The sequence below is a fragment of the Peromyscus maniculatus genome, chromosome 11, assembly GCF_049852395.1.
Source record: "Peromyscus maniculatus bairdii isolate BWxNUB_F1_BW_parent chromosome 11, HU_Pman_BW_mat_3.1, whole genome shotgun sequence".
NCBI classification, from domain to species: Eukaryota; Metazoa; Chordata; class Mammalia; order Rodentia; family Cricetidae; genus Peromyscus; species Peromyscus maniculatus.
Genome location: NC_134862.1, coordinates 62,242,875 through 62,263,259, shown reverse-complemented (window position 1 = coordinate 62,263,259; position 20,385 = coordinate 62,242,875). Strand labels below are relative to the sequence as shown.

General features: G+C 48.0%; 1 protein-coding gene across 1 annotated transcript in view; it reads left to right on the top strand.

The window, feature by feature from the left end:
- The window catches only part of Lamc1 (laminin subunit gamma 1), a 123,017-nt gene extending 105,355 nt beyond the window's left edge, over positions 1-17,662 (top strand). Inside the window, exons 19-28 of the mRNA XM_006979923.4 lie at positions 580-785; positions 1,497-1,576; positions 4,045-4,182; positions 5,008-5,152; positions 6,045-6,194; positions 6,431-6,545; positions 7,967-8,166; positions 9,516-9,674; positions 12,555-12,654; positions 14,723-17,662. Of these exons, the coding sequence (XP_006979985.1) occupies positions 580-785; positions 1,497-1,576; positions 4,045-4,182; positions 5,008-5,152; positions 6,045-6,194; positions 6,431-6,545; positions 7,967-8,166; positions 9,516-9,674; positions 12,555-12,654; positions 14,723-14,979 (1,550 nt within the window). The 3' untranslated portion in view covers positions 14,980-17,662. The remainder of the gene's footprint in view (positions 1-579; positions 786-1,496; positions 1,577-4,044; positions 4,183-5,007; positions 5,153-6,044; positions 6,195-6,430; positions 6,546-7,966; positions 8,167-9,515; positions 9,675-12,554; positions 12,655-14,722) is intronic.
- Positions 17,663-20,385: the final 2,723 nt, after the last annotated feature.

Sequence of the window (20,385 nt, the reverse complement as noted above, 5' to 3'; positions counted from 1 at the left end):
TTGAATTTGCCATGCTCCAGCAGCTGGCTGGCAGGGTGTCCATTTTGTTTGCTTTGAGTCAGGGTTTTACTTTGTATCCCTGGCTGTCCTGGAACTCCATGTAGACCAGACTGGCCTGGGACACACAGAGAGCCACCTGCCTCAGCCTCCTGAGTGCTGGGATTAATAGCTGCCATGATCACACCTGGTGTCTGCTTCCAGTGTACTTTTTAATAGTTCTATGTCAGGTTTTTAGGGCTGGCAGTGTTTTAATCTTACCCAGTTGTGGTTAAATCCGGCGCGTGTCATATATAAGGATCAGGTTTATTTTCCTTCATCAACTGTCTGCAAGCTTGATGATTGTGCTTCGCTGACTGTCATATAAGATGGTGGCTCCAGTGATGAATGGAAAGGGACTGGGCACCTGGGACAGACAGTGCAGCGGGAGCATCATGGGGTAGACTGCAGACCGCACCTCTGCCGGGGTGAGGGGAAATGTGTCGAAGAGATGCTACCGGGGATAATAAAGGGACCCCAGCTTCACAGAAGATGGTATGTCGTCCCTTCCGCTCACTCAGACTGTCTGCAACGCTCTTTCAGATGTAGATCAGAATTTGATGGATCGCCTTCAGAGAGTGAATAGCAGTCTGCATAGCCAAATCAGCCGACTGCAGAATATCCGGAATACTATAGAGGAGACCGGGATCTTGGCTGAGCAGGCACGGACTCGAGTGGAGAGTACGGAGCAGCTGATTGAGATTGCCTCCAGGGAGCTTGAGAAAGCAAAAATGGCTGCTGCCAATGTGGTGAGCGACTCTGAAGTGACTCTGGTGGCCGGGGCGGGGGTGTTGGGTAACTTGTAGCCGATCATTCTGCTCCACCGACAGATCTGCTACAAATGTGTGTCTTCACCCCCCTACCTGGCTTTCTGGAGCAGGAGAGGGTGAGGTCATAGTCGTGGAAGCAGCTGCTTGACTGCTTGCCGTGGCAAAGCGAACAGAAACAGCTTAAGTCGGAGAGGACTCTCTGGCTCAGTTCCTCAGTGTGGGCAAAGCACCGGGGCAGCTGTTGGTGGTGGCAGAAGTCTGTGGTGGCTGCTCATACAGCAGCCAGATCTAGAAGCCAAGAATGGGGCAGAAGTGGAGCAGGCTGCACCCGTGAAGGCCTGTCCCAGTGACCCGCCTCCTGAGGTTCAGAGCCTCCCTAAAGGCCAGCTGAGGCCCAGGGGTTCAAACCCGGGGGCCGGAGAGAGTCGCCTCAGGTTCGGTTTCAGCAATTGTCACAGAACAGAAGGAGCTGGATAGAAACCGAGGGATGTCTAGGTTCTTTCTCTGACTTGTCTGTTCTGCAGCACTCAGAATAGAAATCATTTCCAATCAAAGGTGCGGCTCAGAAGATCTCTGAAAATAAGAAACATCAGTATTTTGCATAAGAATTAACAAAAAATGAGTGCTACTACTTGCTTTATGGAATTGAAACAATTCAGTCTTTTGAGAAGTGTTCTATTTCCTCCTCAGTCGATCACTCAGCCCGAGTCTGCAGGGGCACCGAACAACATGACCCTCTTGGCCGAAGAGGCCCGAAGGCTGGCAGAGCGGTAAGCTGCAGCGTGCTCCGTGGTTCGGGCATGCTGCCCCCGCTGGTACATGGGTGTCGCCCTGTCCCCTCCCGGGGTACTTTCCCTTGGAAGGTTTACCCTCGCTGAAATGTTACCGGCTACGCACACTCCTTTTCTTTCACTGGGGAGTGTTTACCTTAAGTATTAGAATATAATAGTTTAGAACAAAATTATATTTACGTATTTCACAGATTGTCACTTTTTTAGATTTTTTTTAACTGTAAAGCCTTCAAATTTATAGATTTCTAAGAAACGCAATAAAAGTTATTAATTTAAAATTTTTACATTAGTTTATCAACAAATATTTAATTTTCAGTTCTCAGTAGAAAACACTTACTAACTCATTTTACATTTGAAAGTAAGCCAAGGAACACTGACCATTTATTTCATTCCCGGTTGGTTTTTCTTTTAGACACCTTTGAATTAATGATAACTTCTTCAGAAGGCTTTACATTGCAGAAGGAATCAGTTTTTTACAAATGGCTAAAATGCGGGCCTCATTGAGAGCAGGCCCCTGTGTGTGAAGCCCCGGTACAGAGCACTCAGTGGCTTCAGCAGGATGGAGTACAGGAGGAAGTCTGTGCAGACGTCCCCTGGACGCCATCCAGAGCAGTGGCGTGGGCGTCTCACAGGTTCTAGGTTACGTTGACCTTGGCAGGCTTCTTTCTGTTCTGAGTAAGTGTGACTTGGTGGGCCATGTGATCAGCTTTGCAGAACCTTCATGGTTTTAGAGCTGGATTTTCTCACTAAAGGAAGAGAGCTGGAAACAGGGAAGCTCCCCAGAACCTAGGTCTTGGAGATTTACTGATCGGGTGGGTTTTGTGCGAGAACGTAGAAGGAAAGTTTCTTGTGCCAAGGAGAATGGCCACATCTGGGTGTCACGGTTCAATATGAAATGTTGGAAGTGGAAAATGCATCAGCATTGTTAGTTACCCAGCTGAGATGTGTTGCTTGACTGGAGTCCCAGGCGACACGTTCATTGCTTTTGGTGGTGTTTTTCCTTCCAGTTATTAGGTCATAAGAAAGTCCAGACAGGCCGTGTAGAGACTGTGGAATAACCGTGTAGAGACCGTGGAGTGACCGTGTAGAGACTGTGGAGTGACTGTGTAGAGACCGTGGAGTGACCGTGGAGTGACCGTGTAGAGACCGTGTAGAGACCATGTAGAGACTGTGGAGTGACCATGTAGAGACCATGGAGTGACCGTGTAGAGACCGTGGAGTGACCGTGTAGAGACCATGTAGAGACCGTGGAGTGACCGTGTAGAGACCGTGGAGTGACCGTGTAGAGACCGTGGAGTGACCGTGTAGAGACCGTGGAGTGACCGTGTAGATACCGTAGAGTGACCGTGTAGATACCGTGGAGTGACCGTGTAGAGACCGTGGAGTGACCGTGTAGAGACCGTGGAGTGACCGTGTAGAGACCGTGGAGTGACCGTGTAGAGACCGTGGAGTGACCGTGTAGAGACCGTGGAGTGACCGTGTAGAGACCGTGGAGTGACCGTGTAGAGACCGTGGAGTGACCGTGTAGAGACCGTGGAGTGACCGTGTAGAGACCGTGCAGTGACCGTGTAGAGACCGTGCAGTGACCGTGTAGAGACCGTGGAGTAACCCTGTAGAGACCGTGCAGTGACCATGTAGAGACCGTGGAGTGACCATGTAGAGACTGTGGAGTAACCGTGTAGAGACCGTGGAGTGACCGTGTAGAGACCGTGGAGTAACCCTGTAGAGACCGTGCAGTGACCATGTAGAGACCGTGGAGTGACCATGTAGAGACTGTGGAGTAACCGTGTAGAGACCGTGGAGTGACCGTGTAGAGACCGTGGAGTGACCGTGTAGAGACCGTGGAGTGACCGTGTAGAGACCGTGGAGTAACCGTGTAGAGACCGTGGAGTAACCGTGTAGAGACCGTGGAGTGACTGTGTAGAGACCATGCAGTGACCGTGTAGGCCAGCAGACTGTATGATAAAGATCAGGCCTGGGGTTTGTGTTGCTGACTAGATAGTTTCTGGATACATGGTGCTATATATAAATTACTCACATCCTAAAGTTAGTTGCCTGCCTCCATCTCCCCCTACCTGTTCTGAGACATTTTCACTGTGTGACTCGTCTGGCCTGGAACCTCCTGACCCTCTGCCTCAGTGCTGGGGTTATGGGCACACCCAACCAAAAAGCAGGTTTTCTAAGAAAACACACATTGGCTCCAGTAGTTTTGTGCCACTGATTTTCTTAGAAAATACCCTTTTTCCCGGGTTACAGAATGCTTTTTGTAAATTTAGCTGCCTGAAATGATTGTGAAATTCCAAATGGGACTTTCCAGTATTCCTAGGTCTCTGCCCATATTAGTATATGGAAATATAACAAAGTAAATGTTACCTAAATTTTATTTCTTTCCCTATTGAACGATCTCGCTCATGGTTTATTATTAATTTTCCCCCCTACATGTACAGCCATAAGCAGGAAGCTGATGACATTGTCCGGGTGGCAAAGACAGCCAATGAGACGTCGACCGAGGCCTATAACCTGCTCCTGAGGACCCTGGAAGGAGAGAATCAAACCGCATTGGAGATCGAAGAGCTCAATAGGAAGTGAGTGTCTGGGAAGTGACTCCCGGTCTCGCGCTGTAGTCTGGGCTGTGAGCTCTTGTGCTGCGAGGATCATCACACTTGAGGATGCTGGAGCGGCTAGGACGGGGGGTGTGCAGGCAGGCACTCCAGCTCAGACTGCAGAGGATGGAGCTAGAGTAGCCGTGGACTTCCGAGTCTTCATGGATGGACACTGAAGAGAGGAAAGGCTAGAGAGAGTGGGAAAATGTGCGAGCTGCCAACCTTTAAACAGGTCTAAAGGAAGAATGTATAAAATGTATACATGTAATATCTCTACTCTGAAAGGTTAGGGACTAGAAGTGTTTGGGACTTAGGGGTGTGTGTGTGTGTGTGTGTGTGTGTGTATGTGTGTGTGTGTGTGTGTGTGTGTGTGTGTGTGTGTGTGTGTATTTGCATATATAATGAGATTGTGAGTGAGACCCAAGTCTAAATACAAAGTTCATTTATGTCTGTGTACACGTAGCCTAAAATGTTATATAGTATTTGTAGTGTGTCTGCAGTTTGATAGTAGTCATGAAATCATGGAATCCGGTGTGAAATTCTCCTCCTGTGGTATTGTAAGAGTGCTAAAACTGTCCCAGAGTTGGAATTTGGGGTTAGGGATGCCTGTTTACATATGGTAAGCTAAATAGAATTGAGAAAATGAAATGTAACGTTTAGCTAAGTGTTGGTATCAAATTGAGAGCATTTGGTACAGCAGTTCCTTTTAGGTTTTTGGAGCTGTGGTCCCAGGGATATTAACTAGATTGTATCTGATTAATATTAAGATGTTTATTTTTTAATCGAATTACATGATTCGTTCCTTAGGTATGAACAAGCAAAGAACATCTCTGAGGACCTGGAGAAGCAGGCTGCCCGAGTCCATGAGGAAGCCAAGCGGGCAGGTGACAGAGCTGTGGAGATCTACGCCAGCGTGGCCCAGCTGACCCCTGTGGACTCCGAGGCGCTGGAGGTATGCGTGCAGAGACTCTGGTCCCTGAGGTCACTTAGGTCCCTGTCCCTCTAGTCTGCCCTGATTCTCCCTTCCAGACCTCCAGCTGACTCACTGGTAGAGGTGAGTTTTTTAATTTGAATTATGCAGATAGAACCGAGTGAGATAAAGAACTATAGACCTGAAGGAGCAAGGATTACTTTGGTAATATGAATACTTCCTCTGGATGTTTCATATAAATCCAAACTGTGATGCATTTGAGTTACCTGAAGCAGAGTGTGGCTGGAGCCTTCCTCCTAAGCACTGTTGAACAGAGATCTAGAGAGCACTAAGAGGGAAGAGCCTGCAAGAACTGTGCCAGCATGCTCAGGAGCAGGTAGAAACTCTTGAGTCGGTAGTGTTGTGTTTCATTCTAAACGTGGCTCCTCATACGGAGCTCCCATCTAAATATCTTTAATACTAAACTGAAATTTGCCATCTTATTTCCTGTATCTGAGATGTTGACTGGTACCCAAGGTTTAGTTCTCTTCAGACACCCAATGCTCACTGAGTCCATGTGTATGCAGTGTGAAAATAGACAGGACTGATGTGATGGCAGTCAGAAGGGCCGCAGCTGAGGGAGGGGAGCTGGGGAGAGTTCTTGAAAGGGACCCCAGGGAGCTTCATGTAGGAAGATGCGTTCTGCGTCTTGATTGCGTTGTGGGCTGGCAAAAGCTGTGAAAAACTAATCAAAGTGCAGGGAACACTGGGAAATCGCTAACGTACACTTGGTTAAAAAAAAAATCCACAAATCTTGACCTCGGCTGTCTTTGAAAACTGTCAGTTGAGCCTTAAACCTTACAGTGTCCCTGAGCTCCCTGTCATTCAGTGCCTCCTTTCATGTAAACGTTGTGATCCTACGTGTCTGTCACAGAACGAAGCAAATAAAATCAAGAAAGAAGCTGCGGATCTGGACCGTCTAATTGACCAGAAGCTAAAGGATTATGAAGACCTTAGGGAAGATATGAGGGGGAAGGAACAGGAAGTAAAGAACCTTCTAGAGAAAGGAAAAGCTGAACAGCAGGTCAGTGTGATTTGTTGCTGGCTGCATTTCTGGGGGCAACAGTTTCAACAGCTCAGGTGTGAGCTGTGGCTGTGAGGAGCTTGTCTGCAGGCTGTGGCCGTGGGGGGCTTGTCTGTCTGCAGGCTGTGGCCGTGGGGGGCTTGTCTGTCTGCAGGCTGTGGCCGTGAGGGACTTGTCTGTTAGAGGGAAAAGCTGACCCCGAAAGGTTTGTCCTCTGACCTGCCATGCATTTGCAGACAGCTGACCAACTCCTAGCTCGAGCTGACGCTGCCAAGGCTCTTGCTGAAGAAGCTGCTAAAAAGGGACGCAATACCTTACAAGAGGCCAACGACATTCTCAACAACCTCAAAGGTACGAGCAGGTCAGGCAGCAGCCGCGTCTCTGCCTGGCCTCTGGAGGTGGTCGCCGAGTCAGTTTCCATTTCCTTTTTAGTGTGATTCTCTCTGAACAGGATAGTGTGGTGAATCCCATAGACTGCCTACTTAGATTCAATAGTTAACCATGATCTTTTACCATACTTAGTTTAACCTCCACACTCTATGTGTGTGTGTGTGTGTGGGGGGGGTATCTGGATGTGTGGGTATGTGTATGGACCTGAAATTGACTCCAGGTATCTCTTAATGGCTCTTCACTTTTATTTATTGAGGTAGGATCTCTCGCTGAATCTGGAGCTCATGTATTTGAAAGAAAAATCAGAGTGCCTCTCTCATGTAGCTTGAGTTTTCCTGCCTTGCCCACAGTCAGGACAAATCTTTGTCACCCGCCAGTCCCACAGCCGCTCAGACCCAACCAAGTAAACACAGAGACTTATATTGCTTACAAACTGTATGGCCGTGGCAGGCTTCTTGCTAACTATTCTTATAGCTTAAATTAATCCATTTCCACAAATCTATACCTTGCCACGTGGCTGGTGGCTTACCGGCGTCTTCACATGCTGCTGGTCATGGCGGCGGCTGCAGTGTCTCTCCGCCTCAGCCTTCTGCTTCCCAGAATTCTCCTCTCTCCTTGTCCCACCTACTTCCTGCCTGGCCACTGGCCAACCAGTGTTTTATTTATTGACCAATCAGAGCAACAGATTTGACATACAGACCGTCCCACAGCACTCTCATTTCACCCCTGTATTCTTAAGTCATGCTTCTATCAAACATAAAACATAAAACCATGCATAGGAGGGTTGGTCTGTATTAGACTACCTCCCGTCACCGCAGTCTGCCTGCTTAGCTGACTTTCGATGATAAATGGAGATTTTCTTTCCCTTTTTTCTACCACTGACATCTAATTCTTCGTTTTAGAGAAAGATGCCCGGTTCACTGAGGGGCCGGCCCATGTCTGTGAAATAGTGAGAGGTTCTATAAAGGAGGAGGATTTGCAAGCGTGGTAGTTGCAAGTGTAGCATTGGTGTCAGCAGGTCTGCCCGAGTCCTTGCTCCACAGATCAGCCTCTTCCGTCGCTGGCTTTCCATTTGTCACAAGCCTGCCATGCCGCACCTGACTCACAGCCGACACTAAAGACACCGGCTAATGTGGCGATGTGCTCCGGGCTCCACATGGCTTTCCGAGCAGGAACTCTGCTCAGAAACAGAGGTGCATTTGTGTGACTGGGCCTGGAAACCTGCACAGGGATCTGCGTGTTCCTCCTCTCCCAGAGCCCAGCCCCAATTCTCATTCGTTTGTTTTCAGCAGATTTGTGCTGCATCTGAAACAAAGTCCAGTTGCGGTCTGGTGTTTCTTTTTGGCAGTTTAATTCAAATGCGTGCCCTGAACTCCTTTTAGATTTTGATAGACGCGTGAATGACAACAAGACAGCCGCAGAGGAGGCCCTGCGGAGGATTCCCGCCATCAACCGGACCATAGCGGAGGCCAATGAGAAGACCAGGGAGGCACAGCTGGCTCTGGGCAATGCTGCAGCTGACGCCACCGAGGCCAAGGACAAAGCCCACGAGGCGGAGAGGATCGCCAGCGCCGTGCAGAAGGTGAGCGCCTCCCTCTTCTCCAGCCCCTGCTCACACGCACCTCACACTTTCCAAACCCGCGTCCTTGCAGAGTTCTTTCTCTGCTGTAGCAAAACTGTCTCGGACCATCCTTGTTTATCTTCTTTCCAACACACATAAGAAGGTGTACGTGACTGAGGAAGGAGAATCAGTAAGAGGACCTGCTACTGTCTCAGCCTCGGATCTGAGTTGTGAAGAGGGTGGTCTGTAACTGAAAGTTTTTCCTGTGACCAGCCTGGTCCGCAGCCGCTCAGACCCAAGTAAACACACAGAGGCTTATATTACTTACAGACTGTACGGTCTGGGGCAGGCCTCTTGTTAGCTCTTATATCTTAAATTAACCCATTTCTATAAATCTGTACTTTGCCACATGGCTTGTGGCTTACCAATACCTTACATCTTGCTTCTCCTGGCGTCGGCTCACGGCGTCTGCCTTGCCTCTCCTTTCTCTTCCTGTCTATCTGCTTGGATTTCCACCTGCCTCTAAGCTGCCTTGCCATAGGCCAAACAGCTTTATTTATCAACCAGTCAGAGCAGCACATATTCACAGCGTACAGAAAGACATCCACAGCAGTGGTCCCAGCGTGCTGCAGAGCCCCTCCCCACAAGAGTTTGGGCCTTTCCCAAATAAACGGACTCCCTGAGCCTGCACAGTCTTAGGACGAGTATCAGTGTGACATCCAGACCCTGCACAGAGCTGCTGCGGCCACCACTGCTGAGGCTCTTTCCACTCACTGTGAAAAGGAGTTTCTTTAGGCTGCTTCTTTTTATTTCAAGACCTGTCTTATGTTAAGGAGAGATTCGAGCTTATTTTAAAATTAAGTGTCTGAGAATTGCAGAAAATTTTAATAGATTCTGTTTCATAAAATGCTCATATTTCAGGATGTAGTCTTTTGTACATGATGCTAAACTTATAAGAATAAACTCACAAGGCAAGCTTTGGATTTAACATATATCCAAGTGAAGGAGTATAATCCATACAAAGTGGTGGGAAAGTGTTCATAATTAAATTTTTACTTGTCCTCTGTGTGACCTAAAAATGGTTATACTAGAACAGGAAATCTCAAAGATTAAAGAAGCGAGCACAATTGAAAGTTCTGTATAAATGCTTTTGTGTTTGACATTGGTTTTTTTATATTATTTTATTTTTTATGAGAAACCAGTAAATGGTGAGAGATGGGTCATAATAGCACACGTCATCGTGATGTTCGTTCGGGGGCGCGTTTTTAACCGGTTCACAGATTATAAAAGGGAGTAAGGTTGCGCTCTGGAAACGGAAAGCTGCCCTGGGGTCTTTGTTTGCCTCGGTCAGCTGTTTCTTCTGTGCCTAGAATGCCACCAGCACCAAGGCCGATGCCGAAAGAACCTTTGCCGAAGTTACAGATCTGGATAACGAGGTGAACACCATGTTGAGGCAGCTAGAGGAAGCAGAGAACGAGCTGAAGAGGAAACAAGACGATGCCGACCAGGACATGATGATGGCGGGGATGGTAAGGGCTCCCCGCCGTGGTCCAGAGCCAGCGTGGAGGGGTGCTCACTGGGAAAGGGCCCACTCCCCACCCCCAATGCCCTTTTCAGTGAACTTCAGGTTTGCCTTGCATTTTCTGGTCAAAAACTGGGTCAGCAGCTTACGTAGAAGACAGAGAATTTGGTTCCTCTGCCAGGTATTGATGTTGCACAATTGCCCTGTCCCAAAGCTGCTCAGTTAGAAGCAAAACATTTCCCCCGCAGCTGGAGATTTAGAACACTTAAAAAAAAAAAAGCCACATTTGTGTGTGTGTGTGTGTGTGTGTGTGTGTGTGTGTGTGTGTGTGTGTGTTTATTGTAGCTGAATGGGTAATTCATACATGAGATAAATTAAAATGAAATTTTTTTAAAAAGGAGAATGCAGCGAAAAGCCAGTTTCTTTCATACTTCTCCCAGCTGCTCACTCACTAGAGGCAGAGAGCAGTTTCTTACACAGACGTGTGTGACACGGAGCACACCAGCCACGTACCTGCTCTCACTGTGCATCTTCTGTGCGGACGGGCATGCACCGTGCCGCTCACGACAGAGCCGTCTGTGACTGTGTGGTACAAGGGGAGTGAGGGGGCATTTTTCTTCAGTCCGTGTTATATTTTGCATTAGAAAGAACTCCCTGGGGTGTGGGAGTGGTGGGGATAGTCCTCCCCTGTTTCAGTTGCCTTCACAGGAACTGTATACCTCGGCTTGCTCACTCACACACTTCCAGTGTCAGGAAGAGGCCCGTTCTCTCAAGGCCCCCGAAACAGGGCCTCTTGCTGTGGGTCATTTTTACTTTGGATAGAAAGGAGAAATGCAAGGTCTGGTGAAGTGATACCAATTAAATTCTGTACGCCTCTCTGTGCACACAGCTGGGTTTTTTGTTTTGTTTTTTGAGACAGGGTGGTCTCACTGTATAATCCTGGCTGACCTGGAGCTCTCTAGACCAGGCTGGCCTTGAACTCAAAGAAATCTTCCTGTCTCAGCCTCCCGAGTGCTGGGATTAAAGGTACACACCACCATGACTGGCTAAACTGCTGAGTTTTTAAACTTTGTGCTAGTTGTCCTGTGATTTTTAATGTAAAAATGAGGATCAAATGGAAATTATCATGAAGGAGAAATCAGTATTTATTTTTTGTGCAGAGAGTCTCTGGGCTTCACTTTTTAAAATGTATTTGTTTCGTGTGTGTGTGTGTGTGTGTGTGTGTGTGTGTGTGTGCGCGCGCGCGCACCATAACACACATGCGGACATCTCAAGACAACTTGTGGGAGTTGGGTTACACTATGTGGATTTTGGGGATAGAACTCAAGTTATCAAACTTAGTGTTTGATAACTTACCCTCTGAGCCATCCTGCCAGTCCTGTGAATTTTGTTTTGATAGAAGCATTGTATTTAAAGCATGTTGAAAAAAAGTGAAGGGTACATATTGATGAGTTCCAAAAGGGGCTGTGGGTTTTGTTCAGAGGTAGAAAGAGAATCCATTCTCTCTGTCATCCTTGGTCCATAACTTCTTGGGAGCAGTGAGCCATCTCCTCATACACCAGCCCATTGTATTTACATCAGTTCTCAAAGCCCAACATTCAGCTGGTGTTGCCTAGGTCTAACATTTTCTTCAACCAGAAGGATTGTGGTTCTTTATGGAAAATGCCCAAGGCCACAGGTTAAACCCAGCAGAGTCCTGTGTCGAAGTCCCAGGACACCCACAAGAAGCCTGTGTGACTCCCTGAGAGCGGCTGCGATTTGAACTGAGTTAATCATTTATTTGTGAAAGCTTCTTATTTTTTATTTTTTCTGTTTTTAAATTTTTCACATTGTTTTGATCCCTCAGTGTTTGCTTTGTCTTGAGCCCAGAACTAGGAAAAATAATCCCCGGTGGGGAGTACAGAGGCTCTCGTTCTGTCTTGTTGGACTCACTGGTGAGAGCATCTGCTCTCTGAGGCCTGGATGCTTCCTTTTCCACTGCTGCTTCCTGTGACTCATGCCCAGTGTGTTTGGTCAGGTTTCATGGAACTTTCCCAAGTATATTTACCTTTGGTTGACTCTGAAAATAGCCATTGTATTGTGTGTGTGTGTGTGTGTGTGTGTGTGTGTGTGTGTGTGTGTGTGTGTAGTTGACAGAATTTTCAGAAAAGCCTTGCTTTGCTTATGAAAACTTTAAAAGAATAGGACATCTCTAATAATCAGGTACCCAAGAGTATCCACTGTTCCTGTATTCAATCTGTACTTAAAAAATAATCTATTTCTACTCAGTGCCTTTTATCGTGTGTTTGTGACAGGTATTCTTTGTTGTTTTTTTTTTTTTTTTCTTTCTTTTTTTTTTCTTTCGAGACAGGGTTTCTCTGTGTAGCTTTGCATCTTTCCTGGGACTCACTTGGTAGCCCAGGCTGGCCTCGAACTCACAGAGATCCGCCTGGCTCTGCCTGCCGAGTGCTGGGATTAAAGGCGTGTGCCACCACCGCCGGCCACAGGTATTCTTGAGTAGAGGAAGTGAGAAAATGGGATGGTATTGTTTCTCTGAATGCATAAGTCATGAAGGGAAGCCAGGCATGGTAGTATATTCCTATAGTCCCAGGACTCAGGCTGAGACAGGAGGATCTGTCAAGTTTGAGACCAGCTTAGAGGTACATAGCAAGACTGTCAAAAAACAAAATAAACAAACAAACAAAAACAGGGATTTTGACTGTTCTGTGCAGTAGAAATAACATCCTCCACCTGAAGACACCCCCAGACCTGCAGAGAAACTGACTCATCCCTTAGAAAGGGGGGCACATCTGAAAATAGATCTGCTGGCTCACCGGAGGGAAATATTTAGAGAAGATGAAAACATGGAGTCAGAAGTATTCATGTTGTTTACCCTCTTTCCCTGCAGGCTTCACAGGCTGCTCAGGAAGCTGAGCTCAATGCCAGAAAAGCCAAAAACTCTGTGAGCAGCCTCCTCAGCCAGCTGACTGACCTCTTGGAGCAGCTGGGTAAGTAACAGAAGACTTGTTACAGCCAGGGCACCTAATGCTTTGTACTGCTCTCAGGATCGGATACCCCTGACCCAGAGTCAGATTAACCGGAAATTCTCAAGAGCATTCATTTACCCACTAATGTTAATGTTTTCTTTAGCTCCTGCTTGTTTAAGGATGCCTTGTCCACAGCAAGGCCGCTGGCATCATCACAGCAGTGATAGGCTCTCAACTCTAGAGTGGAAAGGAGTCGGGACTTTATGAAGTTCAAGGACTTTAGGTGCCTTCCCTGGACTCTGCCCTGACTAGGACACCATGGTCTTGACATGTGAAGATAAGCTGCCAGCTAGGGGGTCCCCGGTGGTCAGGGTTCATCATGCAATTAAACAGTCATTCATTCCCCTCAGTCCCTCCTGCCGGTGGAGTTCCTCTAAGGGATTTGAAAAGAAAGGCTCCGGGTAGAATAAGAGAGTACTTGAAACTAACTGGCTCCATTTGCCAACCAGAGAACAGTTTGATGAAGTGAACTCTTCACACCAAAGGCAGAACGACTTTGTTTGCTTTATTTTGTTTTCCAGGAAATATAAGCACACTGACCCTTCCTTTTAATCCCGTTTGGTGGAGAGCAGATCTCCTTTAGGACACGTGGCCTTTTGTCACCAGGCTCCAGTGTGAGGGGGTGGTGTAGCCTTTGAAGACCAGGGACTTCATCTATTCATTTTCAAGACAGGGTTTCTCTGTATAGCCTTGGCTATCCTGAAACTCACTCTGTAGATCAGGTTGGCCTCAAACTCAGATCCGCCTGCCTCTACCTCCCAAGTGCTGGGATTAAAGGTGTATGCCACTGTTTTTTTTTTGTTGTTGTTGTTGTTTTGTTTTGTTTTTTTGTTTGTTTTTGTTTTGTTTTGTTTTTTTGTTTTGTTTTGGTTTGGTTTGGTTTGGTTTTTTGAGACAGGGTTTTTCTGTGTAGCTTTGTACCTTTCTTGAAACTCACTTGGTAGCCCAGGCTGGCCTTGAACTCACAGAGATCCACCTTCCTCTGCCTCCTGAGTGCTGGGATTAAAGGCATGTGCCACTAATTGTCTTTTTAATCTTTTTCTTAAGTGGGGAAGGAATAATATTTTATCTGTCTTAAAGACCAATAATAATAAATTATGTGCCAGTAGATGAGCCCAAAATGGAAGTAAGCTAAAGAGAGGGCTTTAGAGGAGAAGAGGCAGGCTTTGTGAGCAGGCAGACTGGAGCTAGACTTCTGGCTCTATCACCCAGGTTTTAGGTGAGCAGGCAGACTGGGGCTAGACTTCTGGCTCTATCACCCAGGTTTTAGGTGAGCAAATAAATTCCTAGCCACCTGAGAGTCAGTGAGCTAAACTGGTCTCGGGAGACTACTTCTCTCTCTGTTTTTATTTGCTATGGAGCATCATCTTTCAAAAGAATCTTTTATTTCTTTCTTGCTGCATTCAGAGTGAAGCTTTGCTGGCATTATCTCAGCATTTCAGCCTTGGCCGTTTTCCATTTTCTATTTCCCTGGTAGTGTTAACTTTTAGAAGCAGGAAGTGGCCCCCAAACCAGCCATCTTCCCTGGGACCTTGGAGTCACAGGGCTACGCTCCTAGACTTTGGTATTCTTTGACCCTGAAGTAGCCCACAGATTACACACATGAACCTGCAAGAGGACTGTTACCAGCCTTCTTAAGCATAAGCGAGGTCTAAGACGTGGTACCTGTGCATTTAGAAAATATTGTATGAGGGCTGCAGAGATGGTTCTCTAGAGATGGGGTGGGTAAAGGTACTCGCTGCCAAGCCTGCCGACCTGAGTTCAGTCCCTGCGACCCACATGGTAGAAAGAGAGAACTGACTCCTGCAAGTTGTCCTCAAGACCAGAGCTGAAACTGTTCTAATATTAACGATCCACTCTGCCCACCTTGTTGGTTAGGTCAGCACTGCTCAGGCCCTTGAACAGAGCAGCACTCTGGCTTCAGGGCAGCTGCTGGCCTTAGTGCATGACAGAGCAGGAGGCACTGAGAAGTTGTGCTCCAGTTCTCCCGGAATGAGCCTGTTCCCTCTTGTGCCCTTCCTGACTACAGGACAGCTGGACACAGTAGACCTCAACAAGCTCAATGAGATCGAGGGCACCCTGAGCAAAGCCAAAGAGGAGATGAAGGTCAGCGACCTGGACAGGAAGGTGTCTGACCTGGAGAAGGAAGCCCGGAAGCAGGAGGCAGCCATCATGGACTATAACCGAGACATAGAAGAGATCATAAAGGACATTCACAACCTGGAGGACATCAAGAAGACCCTACCATCCGGCTGCTTCAACACCCCGTCCATTGAGAAGCCCTAGTGACAGGAGGGCTGCCAGGCAGTGCCCCCCGAGAGGGGAGCCCTGTGTGGCCACAGTGCCTTGACACAAAGATTACACTTTTCAGACCCCCCCACTTCTCTGCTGCTCTCCATCACTGTCCTTTTGAAACTAAGAAAAGTCAGAGTTTAAAGAGAAGCAAGTTCAACATCCTGAACCAGGAACAAAGGGTTTTGCCTAATAAAGTCTCTCTTCCACTCATGTTAACACCTCACCCAAGCTTCCCCTCGTTTGCCGGAGGTCACGGCATGTGAACCTTTTTATGCCAGGGCAGACCCATCCCCCCCACCCCCGTCCCCCGTCCCCCATCCCCTTCTCAACACCAGCAAAACCTATCTCAGTTCTCATATTTCTATGAAGGAAATGTTTGGCTCCTCACCGTAGCATTGAGATGGCCAGTATGTCCCATCAGTGGATAAAGAAAATGCCTCTCCATCTTCAGCCTCCTCTTTTAAACAAAAGGAAATAAACATCCTGTGCCAAAGGTATTGGTCATGTAGAATGCTGGTAGCCATCCATCAGTCATGCTAGCTGTTTGAGTACAGGACACTGAGCCATCATGGGTAAGAGTGCAGTTCTGTGTGGGTCTCCCAGAGAATATGGCTCAAAGACACTTAGGATTTTCTCCTATATTAGTTGACCAGGAAGATACACTTTTTTCAAATCCTTAGGCAGCTGATTAAAATGTCTGGATGGGCAGCTTGCACTCACCACTGCATAGATAGCTTTTGATATTTTTATAAATGAGAATTAGTGCAGAAGAAACAGTGATGTGATAACCACCAAAGTTGTTCTTTTTTTTTCCAAGTCTAACTAATTCTTCCAGCTTTGTTAGTGTGTTGGTCTTAGAACTAGTGTTAAGATACCTGTCAGACGGTTGGTCTCTAAGATCTTGACCATTGAAAGAAAAGCAAATCTCTCTTTCCCCGTATTTTCTGGAAAATGGATGAAACTGAGATGTATCGTTGGATTCCATATGTACATTTCTTTTTCTCAGTTGGAGAGAGATGTAATATTTGGCCCTTAGCGCGAATTCTCTAAATGTTTCCATTTTTCTAAAACTCTTCAAAAGACGACATTGTTTGCCAGATCCTGATGGCAAATGCTGTGGCTCAGTACTTCATTCACACAGCCGCCAGCACCGTCTAGTTCCTGCGCTCCGTGGCTCCACCCACTCGACGCCTCTCCTCGGTGTGGAGCGGGAAGAACCTTGTGCGGCATTTCCTCGTAGGCTTCTCAACCTCTGGTCCTCAGCTCTGTGGTTTTCTTACGGCCACACCGTGACAGTTCCCGGCCACGCGCCCCCTTCCTCCTCCCTCCCTGCCTCTGAGATTCATATATAGCCTTTAACACTATGCAATTTTGTACTTGGCGTAGCGGGGGGGAAAAGAAATTATTATCTGACACACTGGTGCTATTAATTATTTGAAATTTATATTTTTTGTGTGAATGGTTTTTGTGTATCGTGATTATAGAGTAAGGAATTTATGTAAATATTCCCAGTCCTGCTAGCATGGCGCTGTCAGTTCACGTCGATGCTCCGTTTGCCCTTGCTAGCACAGGCAGCCCGTGCACCCCCTTCCTTCCTTCCCACCATCTTCCGAGTCATGCCCCTGCCCCAGCGTCCTGCTCGGCCTCGTGTTTGCAGCACGCCTTCGTTGTCTGACCGGAATCTCAGCCTGCTCACCTCCACAGCCAGACCCAAGGGGGCACTCTGGGCCTCTCCGCCGCGGCCCTGATCATCTGAGCGGCCGCCCTCCCGATGCTGTTCTCAGTGCCTGCCCCGACGGTCACCCGGCCGACAGGGTAAAGTAGGTAGGACAGTTCACTGATGGGACCCTCCCACACCGTGGTGGAAACATGTCTCCTGGCCGTTCCTCAACGGGATGGGTCCGTTTTGTAAGGGGATGACTGCGCCCTTGAGGGTGCCAGGCTCGGCTACTGGTGACCGCGGGAGGAGACGCTGAGTCCAGTCTGTCTCCATCTCTGGTGGGCAAACGGAGACCCGCACCACTGAGGTTCCACTCTTGCTCCTCAGGGGGCATGGCTCTTTTCTGCTCCCGCAGAGGCATGGCGCTTCCTCCCCACGTTCAGTGCTGATTGGCTAGTCCCGCGGGTGCTGTGCTCGCCACCTTAACATCCGCCTTTGGTCACAGTTGCAGGAAAATGCCTGGAGCAGACCAGCATCGTCCATTGTGTCCGCTACGCTCCAGCAGGTCTTAGGCCCTGGTCGGGGGGTGCTGTGTTGGGTTTATTTGTCCTCTCCATCTGTGTGGTGTATTTTTAAACAGAAATTTATTTTTAAGAATGAAAGTTATTTACAAGATAATACCTATCCCAGTCCTGCAGCACAGCCATTGTTTTATTGTATAGTTCAGTAATCTGTATTTTATGTAATAAAATGGACGGGATGGCTGCTGTAAAGTGCGGGCTGTCACACAGAATAGATGTTTTATTCCCCCCCCCCTCCACCCCACCCCCGTGGAATTTTCCTTTGGATCCCAACTGTGGCCTTTTAAATGTGCCTTCTTCACTCCAGCTGCCTTAATCCCGGGAGCCTTCCTCTCCGGGGAGGTTAGCAAAGCGCAACACTTGGCATTTTTTTATGTTTAAAAAGAAAACAGTATTTTATTTATAATAAAATCTGAATATTTGTAACCCTTTATATCTTGTGTGGCCTGAATGTGGTACTCGGACAGAAAAGGTTTTAAAGGTGTAGTGAATGGACTCCTAGCGCCTTTGACTGACTCGGTCTCCTGGAGAACCATCCAGTGTTGTCTGTCTGTTATTTGTACTGGGGTTTGGATTTAGGTCTCCCAGCATGGTAGGCAAATATTCCACCAACTGAGCTACATCCGCCCAAATTTTTTTTTTTTAATTCTTTATTTCGAGACAGGGTCTCATTATAGCCCGGGCAGGCATTGAACTTGAGATTTTCCTCCCTTGGCGTCCTGAATAGCTGGGATCACAGGATTGCACCACTGCCCTCAACATTTTTTATTTTAACCTTCTTCAAGTTGTGATCGTCACTGTCATCCAGAAGTTAGCAAACGTTTTCTGTACCGAACTAGATTTCGAGGGCTACTCAACTCTTGTGGCACAGAAACCACCCAAGACCAGACAGAAGCAAATGGGGAGCCCGGATGTCCTGCAGTAGAACTGCTACAAGAGTCTGGGCAAGGGGGTTCATGGCAGCAGTACCAGCACTCGAGGCCAGCCTGGGCTACAGAGAGACCCAGCCTGGGCTACAGAGAGGCCTTGGCTCATTGAGCACAGCCCTTGCAGTAGAAGCATGAGAATCTGGAGTTGATTCTCTGGAACCTTCATAAAGCAGGGCACGATGGCATCCATCTGTGATCCTTGAGCTCCTACATCGAGAGGAGAGACAGCCTGGAGAATGCCCAGAAGCTTAGAGCCAGCTAGCCTGCCATGTTAGTGGTAAATAACAAGGGACCTTGTATCAAACAGGCCCCCCCCCCGGGGGGGCCGGGGACTAGCAACCAGGGTTGACCTCTGACCAACACATGTGCACGTATTCACTTGCTCTCACATACCTGCATACATGCCCACAGGCACACATCACACACAACAACAACAACAAAAAGCCCAAATAATAACATTCCATGGGCCCGGCAGCTGGAGTTTACAGAACCCCTGGTGTGGTCTCCGTATCTGATCAGTCACAACAGAGCTGCTCTTGAATGATTGGACTCCCTGAGTAGCGATGCCTGTGAGAAGCTGCCTAAATGTGTTTCGATGAAATTCTCCAGACTCCCAACAGACTGAAAGGGATAAGGAAGCAGGCTGCATTAACAGGGCAGATTGATGCATCCAGCTCCATCCGCAGCTGGAGACCCGGTGAGAGACATTTTGGAGCTAGACATGGCAGGAAGGCTTGGGGCCTGCAAATTCTCCTCTAACAACCTGTTCCCTGTTTATCTCCCTGAGCCCCTATGAGTCCTGTGCCTCCCTAAAATCACAGATTGTTAGATGCATGGTACCTGTAAAGAACCAGTGGGCTCTTCTGACTAGACTTCCTCGGAGAAAGTTTTGGAGGCCCTGTTAACTTTGGCTGGGCTAGTTGTCCCGACTCCAGTTCACAGGGTCTGATTGAGAAGCAAATGTTAATAACTCTTTAGTTATCGTGTAGGAGTGGTGGGTGAAGTGATTAAAAGCTGCTACCATCGTCTGATTAAAAGTTTCCTCTTAAATAAACATGCCAGCCTCTTAATACCAGCTTCACTTAAGCCCCAAATGGGACACCTAGCACCCCAAGAGGATGGTGAGGTAGAAAGTGAGGGACCCAGACAGCAGGAAGAGCAACTCTCCCAGACCCGTGTCTTATGAAAATATCTTAAATGGCTTGGAATTGTCTGTTCACCAGAAGCAGGTTTAAAGGAAGTGATTATCCACAAGTGTGGGGTGAGGGTGGAGAGAGGGCTCAGTAGTTAAGAGGGCCCACTGCTTCCTCCTGAGAACCAGGCTGCAGGAGGAGCTGTGAAGGCCTTCCCTGGGCAGCTCACCAATGCCTCTAACTCCAGCTAAGGATCCACCACCCTCTTCGGACTCAATGAGCAATTGCATTCACAGGTGTTTGTGCATGCGTGCACACACACACTCACATATAAACAGTTCTTAAAAACCGCCAACGGTCATTTAAAAAAACAAACAAGAAGCAGGGTGGTAAAGTTTCTGCTAAGTCATCTTAGAGGCAGCCCTGGTTTAGGAGAGCTAGTCTGTGCCCTCTGGGACAAGTACACGTGTTCCACATTAATGGGGGATGTCCCCAAAGTGAAATGCATGCTTTGAGAAGGAAAGCTATAAGGACCCCTTGAGGGACCCTGAGAAAGGGTAATCCTAAAATCTGCGGGACACTTCTTGGTCTTTGCTCTAACTGCTCCCTGTCCAGAGTTCTTTCTTCCCCTCCCCCAGGACAGTATCGCCTGATGCCAAGCGTCACCTTCTCTGTTGGAACTGTCCAGTCCATCCTGAGTCTAGCCTAGTCCCAGGCCTGCCTGGCTGCTGGCATGGCCCTCAGCGTGTGTTTATTGTTCGAGCATCCCTTGATGATCACTGGTCACTGAGGTTGCCTGACTGGTAAGGGCGTGACTGATTCTCCTCTCACACCGGTTAGTTTTTCCCCCCTCCTCCTCCCCCCATTCTGGACCCTCGGCACTCCTAACATAGACTGGCTCTTATGTAAAGGAAGTTAAACAAAACCACGGGTACCAAATGTCACAGCACACGGTGCCACGTACTCTGCAACTGGCTGGCGAGGTCTGGTTGACGAGGCCTCTTCTCCTGACTCCCAGCCTCACACCACACGCTCACAAGTCTGTCGCTTTGCATCTGCGGACCTGTAGCCACAGCCCCTCCTGCAGCCGGGTC